The following is a 12,541-nucleotide window of genomic DNA, read 5'->3' on the forward strand; positions in this document are numbered from 1 at the left end:
AATCAAAAATGCTTTTTAATCTCTTTGTAAAATAAACCTTTGTGCTTTGTTGCTCCAGGGACGTCTTGCCTCAGTTTTGCAAAGCTCCATAAACTCTGGAATGTACAGTTTTTTATTCTGTGTTTTTTTGCAGGGAAGCAATGCAGCGTATCCTGAAAAGGTATCAAAGATGCCGTGTAATTTAATAACCTGATTTTTTTTTAAAGCAAAACCATGTAGTATGATAGTGTGAAATGAGGTTTTTCGTTACTTAGGCTCTTTTTCCAGGTCAGTCATTTGTTTTCTGCTTGGCTGCCTGGGAGCAACTAAAAGAGGAACCTTCACTCCTGTGGTCTAATATTTGTTGTGCCCCATTGTTTTGGTTTCTTTTTAGGCCTGGCTTTAGCTGTGTTGCCAGCAGTGTTTTGCTTTAGTTGCTGAGCCATCCAAGAGCATGGACAGCAATACCTTTTATTTTAAGGCACAAAGGAACGAAGATTTATCTTAAATTCCCGTGTCTGGTGTTCAGGATCTGTTACCGAGCTGCGGGAATAATTTCAGATTTTCCAGCGAGCTTTACTGGGTGGTTTTGTTGGGTTTTTTTTTTTGGTTTTTTTTTTTTTTTTGGTTTTTTTTCCTGGAGAGTGTGTGTAGCTGCTATCTCCGTGCCTTTCCCAGCATTTCCCCAGCCCTCCTGAAGGAGCTGTGTGCCCTGGTGCTGCTGGAGCTGGCTGACCTCTACTTTAAATGTCAGGGGTGCTTCACCCTCGCCCTGCAGATTCCACTGGCCTTTTTTTTAACCCTTCCTTGGGACCCTGCTTTGGAGAAGCACTTGTGCCACCTGAGCTGTGTTTTATACTTCTGGAGTTGGGTTTTTTTTTTCCAGCTGTGTATCCACTGAGTCCTCCTACACTGTGTTTACAGGATCTGGGAAGTGTTTTGTCCCACCTGGGTGTGGGTTTCCCGGTGAGCGAGTGAATTCAAGATGGGTTGAATAAATACAAAGAACAGGTAGTTGGGTGTGTGCAACGTGCAGTTTGTACACTTGGAAGTTTTTAGCTCTTGTGGAAGTTTAGGGGAAGCCTGAATGAACAGGGGGATCGCTCTGGATGGGAATCCAGCCTCTGTTACACTTTGTGTGGAGCTGGATGGGGCTGGGTGGAAGGTGTCCCTGTTCGTGGCACAAGGGTAGAATGGATGATCCTTAAATTCCCTCCCAGCCCAAACGATCCTGGGATTCCATGCTTTTACTGTGCCTCTTTACAGACCTTTCCTGTGGGTGGGGAGGAAGGAAACATTGCTCTGCAGTTGAGATTTGTCTGTCTTCCAGCAGCGCAGATGAATGATGGATTTGTGTTACCCGCCTTGGAAAAACCGGTTCCAAAGTCTCTGTGCTCGCCACTCACGGGCTTTGTGTGTCTGGAAGGTGTATTAATGGACAGGCAAACATATCAGTTTCCAGAGCAAGAGCTCTGGAATCCATTTTTAATAAGGATGAGATGGGAAAGAAGATAAAAGTGAGTTGAGTGAAGGCCGGTTGGTGCGCAGGCATTTTATAGGATAGGACAAACTTGCACTTGGAATTGCCTAAAACCAATAAGTGCGTGTAGTTCAGTTCCTGATTTCAAGCACTAAATGAAGGCCTTAATCCTCTTTTGCAGAACCAAAAGACAAAGGAGCAGATCGAGAGCTTGCTGCAGGATGGGAAGCACAAGGAGCTGCGGGAGCGCCTGTGCTGCCGGCTGAGCTTCGGCACCGCCGGGCTCCGCTCGGCCATGGGAGCGGGGTTCTGCTACATCAACGACCTCACCGTGATCCAGTCCACACAGGTGAGCTGGGACAGGGCTCAGTGGCTCCCCAGCAAGGCTTTGGTCCCAGTGTTCCACTGGAACACGAGCAGAGGCTGGAGTGCAGCAGCAGCTCAACAGCAGGGGTGGGTTGCTGTGAAGTGTTTAGCGCTGAAAGGGAATAAAGTACCATGAGGAGGTTTAACTGCACATTCTAGGAGGCAGAATGGAATCACCTCCACTGGAATCTGGCCAGTAGTTAGTCTGCTTAACTGCTCTGTAGCTGGGAGTCATTAGCTGTCATGTTTTTAAAAACTGAACGGAAAAAAAAAAAAAAAGGCAACCCCGAAAAGCAAAGCCCACCCCCCCAACAAACCTTTTCTTTCATTTTTAGCCCCAGTTGACAATAACCACCCAAAAATAGTAGATTTTACTGAACAAATAGAGAGGAATTAAGATGAGGAAGCAAAGTAGGCTGACTGAAGATCTGTGTTGGGAATTGTTTAGCTTTTGGGGAATCTCTCCAATATCACTGGTTATGTTTCTCATCAGCTGGATTAGGTAGTTGTTGGTGAAGTGGCCTGGTGTTACCATAGCTCTGTCTGTGGCTCTTTCTACTTTTTTTTTTTTTTTTTTAAGTAGACAGGAAAGTAATTTGAGATATGAATTTTAAAGGTCTCAAACTACAAATCTAGTGTCACATGTTGGGTCAGAGGTGTCAGTGATTCCTGGTTCGTCTGGGACTTAATGTTTGTGCATTGGGTTACAGATACCATGGAATTATTTCTTTTTTCCAGGAAAACGTTGTCCTGTGATCTCTCTGAGGACTAGGTCTTTGGAGTGTTGAGTATTTTGGGATGGATTTCTTGATTTGAGTAGACAGGGAGATCTTGGATTAAGGGGGGGGAGAAAAAAAACGGTTCAAAAATTCTGATTCTTGTCACCCAGGGATGAAATGGTTAAAAGTAGCTGGGTTGGTTTGAGCAAGTCCACTTTGCTTTGAAGCAGAGTAAACCTCTTAGTCCTGCAGAGGAAGTTTACAAGAGTCCTGTTACTCCTTGGCCTGTGCAGCCTGTTGGATTTGGAGCTCATGGTGCCTTTGCGCTCCCGGGAGTGTGGCTCTGCTGACTGAGCCACCTTCTTGGCAGAAGGGGAGAAGTTTCCCCTCTGCCTGGCAGGGAATGTGAGGGCAAGCTCAGTTTTCATGGGAATTACTGCTTTTTGAGAGCAGCAAACCGGGTCTGTGTCTGTTCACTCCCTCTGTGGAGCTGCTATTTTTAGTTGTTTATTGAAGCCAGATATCGAGTTAGGAAAGGCAGCCTCTGGGAAGTGGATTAGAATTTGCTTTTGAAGTAAACTGTGTCGGGTTTAATCTTTGTTTGAGCACTCTGTGTCAGAAGTTAACAGCAGGAACAGTTTTGCTGAGCTTAACCTGGAAATGGGCAGCCCTGTCTCCCTGTCTTTGTCTTCACCTGGGACAGGGATAAAGGGCCGAACAGCAGACTTGAGTATAATTAACATTTCCTTCAATTAAAAGGAACTGTAGTGAATTCACACCCTTAATCACATGCTGTGCTCTCCGTTTGATCTGATTTTTTTGTTTTCATTTGATCTTGAATTGCTTATACTATTATGAAAAGTCAGGTCCAGGAAGGTACAGAATATCCAGCAGCTGCTTTGGACTCTCCTGAGGACTGTAGGTACTTAACCTGCATCTAAAGCCCTAATTTTCCTGCTCAAGTATTGCTGCTTTTGTGCTTTTTTAATAATGCCCAAATGGTTTTATTAATGGGTAAGAAACCCTCCACAGTGGCAAAACCACCTTTGCACAAGGAGTAAACAGCAAACTTGAGGGTAATAGTTGAAAAACTCTATAAATACAGGATTTCATGAAGCTGTTTGTAGCTCTCTTGGTTTCACCAACCAAAAATCTTTCCATCTTAGTGATACAATCACTTTTCCCCTCACTTCTCCTTTGCATTTGAGCACAGGGGGCTGGGCTTGCAGGAGGATAAATAGACACCTGGCTGTAGGTGCACAGCTGTTGTTCTCCGTGGATTTTATATCTGGAAATCACCTGAGCTGTGCAGTGGGATGGGGAATTGTGATACTCCAGTGCATTTTGGCTTAGATCTGTGGGGGGGGTTCCACATTTGTGTGCTGACACTTGCTAGTAAGTCATTATCACCTCAAGATACTCATAATTTTCATCTAGAAGTATCAGGAACTTAATAGCAAGGGACACTTAAAAGGAAGCAGAAATTCTTTAAATTGAGAAATTTATTCAGGAGAGGACTTAGCCCAGAACTGTTGGAGTTCCTCAGTGCCCTCAGGGAAAGGGGAGGATGGTGTGAACTCAAGTGGAGGATTCAGACAATGGAGAGACTCTTCACTCACTTCCTCTCACTGACATTTACTTATTTACTTTTATTTCCTTCAGCTTTAAGAGATGTGTTTGGATTGTTCTGTCTCAGCTCGATCTGTGCTGCTTCTGAGTAGTTTATATGCCCTTGTTTGCTGTTTCTAACTAGGACCAGTTCGTCTAAAATTCTGCTGAATTGTCTTTTTATGCAGTTCTTGATGTTTGAGGGGCTAGTTCAGACAAAACCCTGCATTGTGCTCTGACATCCAGGTACTGGGAGCCTAAACAAGGGATCTGTTGATAAGAAATGTGCTGTTCATTTCTCTTGACATTATTCAGAGTGTTCAACTCAAACTTGAACATTTTTTTTTTTCCCCCATTCCTGTGTGTGACTTGGGCTGGTGATTGTGTCGTAGCCCAACTTGCACCCTGTGAAAGGCAGCATTTTCAGGGTTAAGTTCCCGGTGCTGTTGTCTGGCTGTTGGGAACTCTGGAAACTTCCACTGACAATAGTGCTTCCATCTTTTTATCTGAAAACTGCTGATCTGCCCTGGGTTGTTTCTGTGATGGATCTCCAGAGAGACTCTGACTGGGAGGTGAATGGATGTGAAGGCCACAGGGGGAGGTGAAACTGCAGCACAAGATCTTTGAAAGTCCCTTCCAGTGTAAACCATTCCATGATTTTCAGGCAAATTTAGGACTGGCACTTTGGGAAACGGTGTTGAAAAGGTGTCTGACTTGTGCTGTGAGCTCAAGGATGAGGACTTGACTGGCACAAACCTTGTATTGGCTGAGTGGATGGACTCCCAAAAAATGTTTTTTTTTTTTTTTTTGTTAATTGAAAAGATATTTTGAATAACTAAAAGCACAGTATGAATTGAAAACAAGTGTCTGCTGCCTGAGGATTTATTGTTGTACCACTTTTATTTCTCTCAGCTGTGAGAAATTATTTCTCTGGTTGCTTTCTTTGAGTGAACACTGGGGGGAAAAAAAAAATCACTCTGCTTGCTTTTGTGAACTCCATTATTGAGGGTTTTGAGCTGTATTTTGCCTGCTGATGTTATCCATCCTCTGTGAAAGATCACTTTTAATGTTTGTGTGCTAATTCTTATTTTTCCCTTGTTTGTTTTTGTTTTTCCTTTCTCTTTCCAGGGGATCTACAAGTATCTTGAGAGGAATTTTTCAGACTTTAAGCAGAGAGGCTTTGTTGTTGGATATGACACACGAGGTCAGGTCACCAGCAACTGCAGCAGTAAGAAGTATGAGTATTGATTACATTTGCAAGACTAGAAATGAAACTGTGGCTTTGAATGCTTTCTGTTCTGTCAGCATTTTTTGTGATGAACTGGGCACTCTCTTCCCCCTCCTTTAGTCCATGTAAATAGTAGGGAAGAGAGGCTTGGAAATAAATTCTTTTATGGTACCAGTTGGCCAGAAATGTGGAGTGTGAGGCTGGTCACTCCAAAGAATTTGCAGGTTTAAGTGCACGAGAACGTGAGGCAGATGTTGAGAAGTTGATATGCCTGGAGAAAAATTTGAATATGAAGGTAAATTCAGAATATTAACACTTTAGCTTGAAACCTCTAAGTGTTAATGAGCTTCTAACACTGTCATCCTGTTGTATTTTGCACCTGATTTAAGCTTGTTTGGGGGAGAAAAATTCCCCCTGCAGCCTCCTGTAACCTGGTGTATTTTCACTTTGGGAATATTTGACCTGGAATGCTTCAAGTTTAAATTTCAGTGATGCCAGATTGTGCCCTCTGTAGCAAAAGGGCAGAGAACTTTCTGAATTCTGTGAGGAATCTTAATCCCCTGTCATTCCAGGAGCAAAAAACACGTGGTAGTGCCATTCCTTACAATCACCCAACCTAATTAGCTAGCTAATTAGTGTTTATGTAACGAGTAGTTAGTTACAGCAATTAACTGCAATAATTAACCGAGTTGTTTCTCTTTTTTTTTTTTTTTTAATATTCTCTTTGTCAGCACTGAATTATTTTAGGGATGTGGAAGTTCTTGGTGTGACAGAGCACAGAGTCTTGTGACTGTCTGCCAAGAGTTTCTCCTTTCCCTCGGGCCTTGATGTGTGTGGCCCATCAACCACCAGGCTTTGGGATAAGGGGCTTAAACTCATCTGTGTGGGATACAGAATCCTTTCCCAAACCTGCTGTTGCAGACACCTGGTCCTTCAGACTTTCTGGGAAGTGGAAGGACAAGTGTCCCTCCAGTAGGTTCTGTATCTCTGTGTTTGGTATCACTGGTTGATTTGGGTGATGGACTGAAGATTAAGCCAAAAACAGCAATGGAGGGATTGGAGGGACAATTGTCTGAAGGTGACAGGAATGCCATCAGCGTTACTGGATCGCTGTGGGTGGGGTTTGGATTGACTGAATGTTTTGGTTTTCCCGTTGTCAGGCTTGCCAAGCTCACTGCAGCAGTGCTGCTGGCCAAAGATGTCCCTGTGTACTTCTTCTCTACCTATGTCCCCACACCCTTTGTGGTGAGTCACCTTCTCTTCCATGTTTGAGTTTGCTAAAACAAAAAAAAAAAAGGCACGTGAACCAGCCGTTTTCCTCGTGAATTGTTGTTTAAACAGGAAAACAGAGGCTGCTCAGTGTACTTGGCCCTTTGAGGAAGCTATAAAAATATCACTGAATTCTTCTGTGCCTCTGTGCTTTTGATATCTCAGAAACAAAGCTTTCTCTTCTAGTCACAGCAGCTTTTCCTTGCAGGGTTTTTAAAATCCTCATTCCTGTTCCACAAGGTACGGATCTTGTTTTGAGGGGAGGACTGAAGTGCTGGGAATACCTTTTCATTTGTTTTTCAAGCTTTTTGGTGAATTTCTTCGTTCTGCTTCAGCCTGTTTGTTTCTCTGAAGTGCTCATGTAATCTGAGTACAGATTTCAGTTGGCCAGTTAACTGTTGCATTTGTGTAACTGATAAAAATCATTTTTTATGCAGCAGAACGGGACAAACTTTATTTCTTACTGGCTACAGGAGACAGAATGATGGGTGTTCACTTAGACATTTTTCAGAGATGCTGGTGCGACACGAAAAGCCACTTGTGTAGCATCCTGTTGCATGACTGTCCTAATGTGATGTGTGGCAGAACACTCTTGGGTAAATGGACATTTTTTTGGGTTTCCTTTGTAGCCCTACGCTGTGCAGCAGCTCGGGGCTGTGGCTGGAGTGATGATCACAGCATCCCACAACAGGAAGGAGGACAATGGATACAAGGTAAAGCTGGTCAAGTTCCAGTAGTATCACATTAGAGGATGAATTATTTCAAATAATTCATCCTTCTATAAGCTGAATTACTCTCCTGCAACAAGAAAATGAGACCACACTGGCTGTGTGTGGGGAGCACAAACCTGTTGGGATGTTCCAGGAAGCCTGATCAGCAGCTGAAGAAATGCTTCAGCAACTTGTCTTGGCTTCTTAGACATAAAAATTATCAGTTCTGGACAATTTGAACCAAATATGACCAAGTGACAAGAAAACAGAGGCAGATTCTCTGAGCAGAAAGTCTTGCACTGTGAGCTCAACCAAGTGTGGGGAAACTGGCATCTGAATAATTCTTCAACAAAGACCTTTTTTTATAGTCCAGGGTTTGGTGGTGTTCCCAGCTGAAAGATTACAGTTGTTCAGCCATGGAAAAACACATTCCTTGGCACTCTGCTTATCTCTCCTGCTCTGGGTTCAAAAACAAGTTGTGTTTCTTTTTCCAAAGGAATGCCAGGCCATGGAGAAGGTGACATTTTTTTTCTGTTACAGTCTGTGCAACCATCTCAGGTGTAAATGCCCAGCTCTGGTTTCTCACACCCTGATATTTCAGTCATAGTAGTTAAATTCCAGCCTTGTTTTTTTTTTAAAACAGGTGGTTTTGCTGGGTGGTTTTATCATTATCTAACTGAAATAATGAACTCAAAAGTTCATTTTGAGAGTTTTCCAAGTGGCTTTTGAGAATCAAGCCAGTCAGATGCTGAATTTTCAATGTCACTTGAAAAAGCAGAAAGTATGTGGAGTCCTGTAATTAAAGGAATTCATCAAGTTAATAATCTTTTGTAAATAAACTGTCTTGTTGTCCTTCAACTTCCATCAGGTTTACTGGGAAAACGGAGCACAGATCACTTCTCCACATGACAAGGAAATCATAAAATGTATAGAAGAGTGTGTTGAACCATGGAATGGCTCTTGGAATGAAAATCTGGTGGACACCAGTCCCCTTAGGCAGGATCCTCTGAAGAAAATCTGTGACTGCTACATGGAGGACCTGAAAAAGATCTGTTATCATAGGTACTGTAGAAAGCAAAATGTGCTTAAATCATGTTCTTAAGTAAGCTTCGGGCTGTACGTGGAAAAACTGATTGCAGGCAGACTTCAGTGTCTTCTCTGTCAGTAAATTTAGTAAAATCACCATCCTTAGGATTAAACCATTTTGCTGAAGATAAAGGCCAAACTGTTTCATGTGAAGGGATATGCTCCAAGAGTCCTGAGTAAAATGCAGAAATTCAGAGTACAGGTGTGGTGTGGGAGTATGAAATAGAGGTGAGGAAACTCACGTTTGGGTGAGGCAGAAAAGGGGGAGGACAAGTGACGTATAGGCTGAGTAGAACCAGAGTAACATCTCTAAGGTGGTGGAGGAGCTCGAGTTTGATGTAGAAATCAGCAGTTCATTCTTGGGAGACTTTCATCCAATTCAGCAGAAGGTAAACACTTGGTTTTCCAGGAGAAGCTTTAAACCAGCTATTTCTAGTGCAAGCCCAAATAAGCACTTTACACTCCTTCCATCTTTTGAAATTAAAGCAGAAAGCAGCAGAGTACAGTACACAGTGGGATTGCATTTTTTTTTCTCTCCCTGTGAAAACAGACCAAAAACTTACAGAAATGTTGTTTTCCTCCTCAGGGAGCTAAATATGCAAACGAGTTTGAAGTTTGTTCACACCTCTTTCCATGGAGTGGGACATGACTACGTGCAGTTGGCTTTCCAAGCCTTTGGCTTCCAGCCCCCCATCCCAGTACCCGAGCAAAAAGATCCAGACCCAGACTTCTCCACTGTCAAATGCCCCAATCCTGAAGAGGGGGAATCTGTGCTGGTACCTTTTGTTTTTAATTCGTCAGATTTCTCTGGGTGGGGGGAAAAAAAAACCACAAAACAATATGGGGAAGGGGACTGGGAGAGCCTGGGTTTCAGCTGTGTTGATGCAGTGGGAAGCCCATTGTGGGATCTCTCTGTCCTTGTGTTAGATATAAGCAGGAAGGCTGTGGATTATTTGCTCTTATTTTATATTTCTACATTTTTCACCCCCTGCTTCTCCCATCAGGAATTGTCCCTGAGGCTTGCAGAGAAAGAAAATGCTAGAGTAGTAGTGGCCACTGATCCAGATGCAGATAGACTGGCAGTGGCAGAACATCAGGAAAAGTAAGTAATGGGACCTTTGGTTTTTTTATCTTTCTCTCCTTTGTGGCTTAGCTATTGGGGTGCTTTTCCTCCTAGTTACATCTTTTGGCGTAGCTCCAACTTGTATCTTGAATAAAATCAGTTGATAACTAAAAGATTAGATTAAATACTTACTGGTGTAGATGTCCAGATAAAGCTCGACTGAAAACTGAGTGGTTACTAAAGGCAGTAAAATCTTGTTGTTACTGTGTTTTTTTGTTTTGTTTTTTTCATTTATATTGGGCAAACCTGCCTTGGCACAGTTGAGTGTTGTGGGCTTTTTGTCGGGGTGCGTGTGTTTGTTTGGGTTTTTTTGTTCTGTTTTGTGGTGGTTTTTTGTTTTTTTGTTTTTCCCTGCTTGTCCATATTGAATAGAAATTATTTTTCTTCCACGAACAGGCCCCAGTTCTGCCCGTTGTGTAAGTAAAGAGTTGTGCAGGCATTGCCTGACCGCAGTGTATCAATGGCATAGACTGCTCCCTGTGGGTCTGTTCTAGACTGCTCTGCTGCTGGGGGATAAATCCAGGAGAGCTGAGCTGTGTGAAGGCTCACAGTGAGGATATTCTGTGGCTCACGGAATCCTCTGGGCTTGTAAATCCTCGGGATGTGATGAGTGGTGGAGTCCTGTCGGTCCGGTGGCTTTGTCTAGAGCAGCTTTGTCGGTGGCGTTGCTCGGAATCCCTGTTGTCCCAGTGACTGCAGAAAGCCTCTCCCCCTGAGTGGGTGCTCCTGGGAAACCTGGGAGAGCTCTTGTGTCCTTTCCCTGCTCTCTGCAGTGGCTGCTGGAAGGTGTTCACTGGCAACGAGCTGGCGGCGCTGTTCGGCTGGTGGATGTTTTCGCGCTGGAAGGAGAACTGCCCCCAGGGTGCTGATGTGAGGGATGTTTACATGCTGGCCACCACAGTCTCCTCCAAAATCCTGAGAGCCATTGCTCAGAAGGAGGGATTTCACTTCGAGGTAAACCTGGGGTTTGGGATGTCTTGGCAGGGCAAGATCTGAGTGCCACGTTCCCTGTCTGAACCCCACCTGTGGTTTCATGACATGAAAAGTAAATGACTTCCAATCTTATTGCCTGGAATTTCGGTGCATTTCAACCTGCAGAGGGTGTTTTTACCCAGACAAGCCTGGCTTCATCCCCTGCAGCATCTTCAGTGTGTGTCACAGCAATTACAATCTGTGAGATCAACTTAAGCGAAGCTGCATTAGCAGGCAACACAGATTAACACCTAAATTACAGATAAATGGTTATTTTCCTACAGAGAAATTCTTCTGTGCGAGGATGAAAGCTTGTGCAGCCTGCTGTGTTCACTACAAAATGCTGATGGATTTCTAATAAGCATTTTGAGGTCACACAGTGTCCTCTCAGGTCCCAGTAGGTTTTTAAATTGGGATTTACTTCAAGTTGGTGGCAGACACAGGAACTCCTACGTTCGGATCTTTAATGTAGCTTCACTAAGAACTTGCTGAAAAAGAAAACGGGTACCCCCACAGGCTGACAGTTATTTTAGTTCCTGCATTCAAGGATTAAGTCTGATTTCTGAGGCTGTTGGATGTCTGCCAGAAGAGGAGCAAGTACCTTAGAGCTTAGCACAGGCATACAAAGGTCCAGGTCTTGTTTAATCCATGTCTTATTTAGAGCCACGTGCAATAGGAATAAATATTTTGGCAAGCAATGAGGAACTTAAGATTTGAAAGCAACTGTGAAAACCATTTTGAGTGGCTGACCAGGAAAGCTTAATCAGGTTGAATATCAGCTCCTTGCAGTGGATTTCCCCTTGGTCTCCTGTAAAAACTTCCCCTTTGTGTTTTCCTTCTCTCCAAGACTGTGTCAAAGCTTTTGATGGCTTTTGAATGATTTACCAAAAAAAAAAAAAAAAAAGGCAGTGTTTTTCCTTCCCATCACCTAAAATTGTTGCTTATATATTCCTGCAGCTTTTCCCTTCGAATAACTTTTTGTCTCATCTGATAAGCACCACAGAAGATCTGACCTCAGAGAACCACAGTCCCTCAAACAACATTTACTCCTTGATGTGATGCTCACGTCCCAGTGGAGCATGCCCTGGGAAAATGCTATCCAGCAACTCTTTGCCTTAAATTCATAACATAAACCCAAGTGATTACCTGTCTGCTGTTTCTTTGCTGTATCTATTCTTTTTTGTCAATTAATTAGATTTAAATTTAGGGAAATTATTTCAAGAAAATCGTAAAAATGTCTTTAAGCTTCAGTGTTTTGACTCTGCAGCAGGCTTTCCCATTGACCCTAAAATTCACAATACCTTGGGTTTTTTCCCCCTTTTGGGTGCTTTTTGAGTTTGAAGTGAAGGAATGGTGGCTTCACCTTCTTTGACTTAAAACTGAATTGAAAATGTTTGGTTTTTTTTTTTTAAAGCACTATATTTTTTTTCCCTGTTTTAGGAAACACTGCCTGGTTTCAAATGGATTGGAAGCAGAGTAAAAAACCTCCTGGATAATGGGAAAGAAGTTCTCTTTGCATTTGAAGAGTCTATTGGTAGGTTTTATATCCCTGTAAAATGTTGAGAACTGGGGAGGGGGAATGTGATTAGAAAGGACTGATCTTAATTATTGAAACAAATCACCCAAAAAGTACTTTAGGTTTGTCTTTGTAGTTACTGGTATTGATATTTTGCTCTCCTCAAACCAACTTGCCCTCTATAATGGCCAGTTCCTTACATGTGACCCTCTGATTCTGGTGTTGTGCTTTGGATGAAAAACAGCTTGTGGATGAGGAAAGGCCATCACCAAAATGGTATAAATATAATATATATCTTCTTAGTCTGTATAAAGTAGAATTAGAACAGAATCAGAAGAGCCCAGCACATCTTAGATCTGAGTATGCCTGGTTAGCACAAGTGTGTATTTGTTTAGCACTGCACTATGACAGAACTCCCCAGGGAGCAGATGTTATCAATCTGGAATTAATTGACTACAGCAGGGATCTTTCCAGCCCTGTAACCC

At 43.0% G+C, this 12,541-nt stretch overlaps 1 protein-coding gene across 1 annotated transcript in view; it reads left to right on the forward strand.

The window, feature by feature from the left end:
- The first annotated feature begins 1,640 nt into the window (after nt 1–1,640).
- The window catches only part of PGM2L1 (phosphoglucomutase 2 like 1), a 15,163-nt gene continuing 4,262 nt past the window's right edge, over nt 1,641–12,541 (forward strand). Inside the window, exons 1-9 of the mRNA XM_027906169.1 lie at nt 1,641–1,808; nt 5,281–5,387; nt 6,541–6,625; nt 7,279–7,362; nt 8,228–8,421; nt 9,032–9,221; nt 9,450–9,547; nt 10,342–10,522; nt 11,981–12,074. Coding sequence (XP_027761970.1) covers nt 1,755–1,808; nt 5,281–5,387; nt 6,541–6,625; nt 7,279–7,362; nt 8,228–8,421; nt 9,032–9,221; nt 9,450–9,547; nt 10,342–10,522; nt 11,981–12,074 — 1,087 coding nt within the window. The 5' untranslated portion in view covers nt 1,641–1,754. The remainder of the gene's footprint in view (nt 1,809–5,280; nt 5,388–6,540; nt 6,626–7,278; nt 7,363–8,227; nt 8,422–9,031; nt 9,222–9,449; nt 9,548–10,341; nt 10,523–11,980; nt 12,075–12,541) is intronic.

This window comes from Empidonax traillii, unplaced genomic scaffold, assembly GCF_003031625.1.
Source record: "Empidonax traillii isolate 1590-97213 ecotype Southwest subspecies unplaced genomic scaffold, ASM303162v1 scaffold1253:size457737, whole genome shotgun sequence".
NCBI classification, from domain to species: Eukaryota; Metazoa; Chordata; class Aves; order Passeriformes; family Tyrannidae; genus Empidonax; species Empidonax traillii.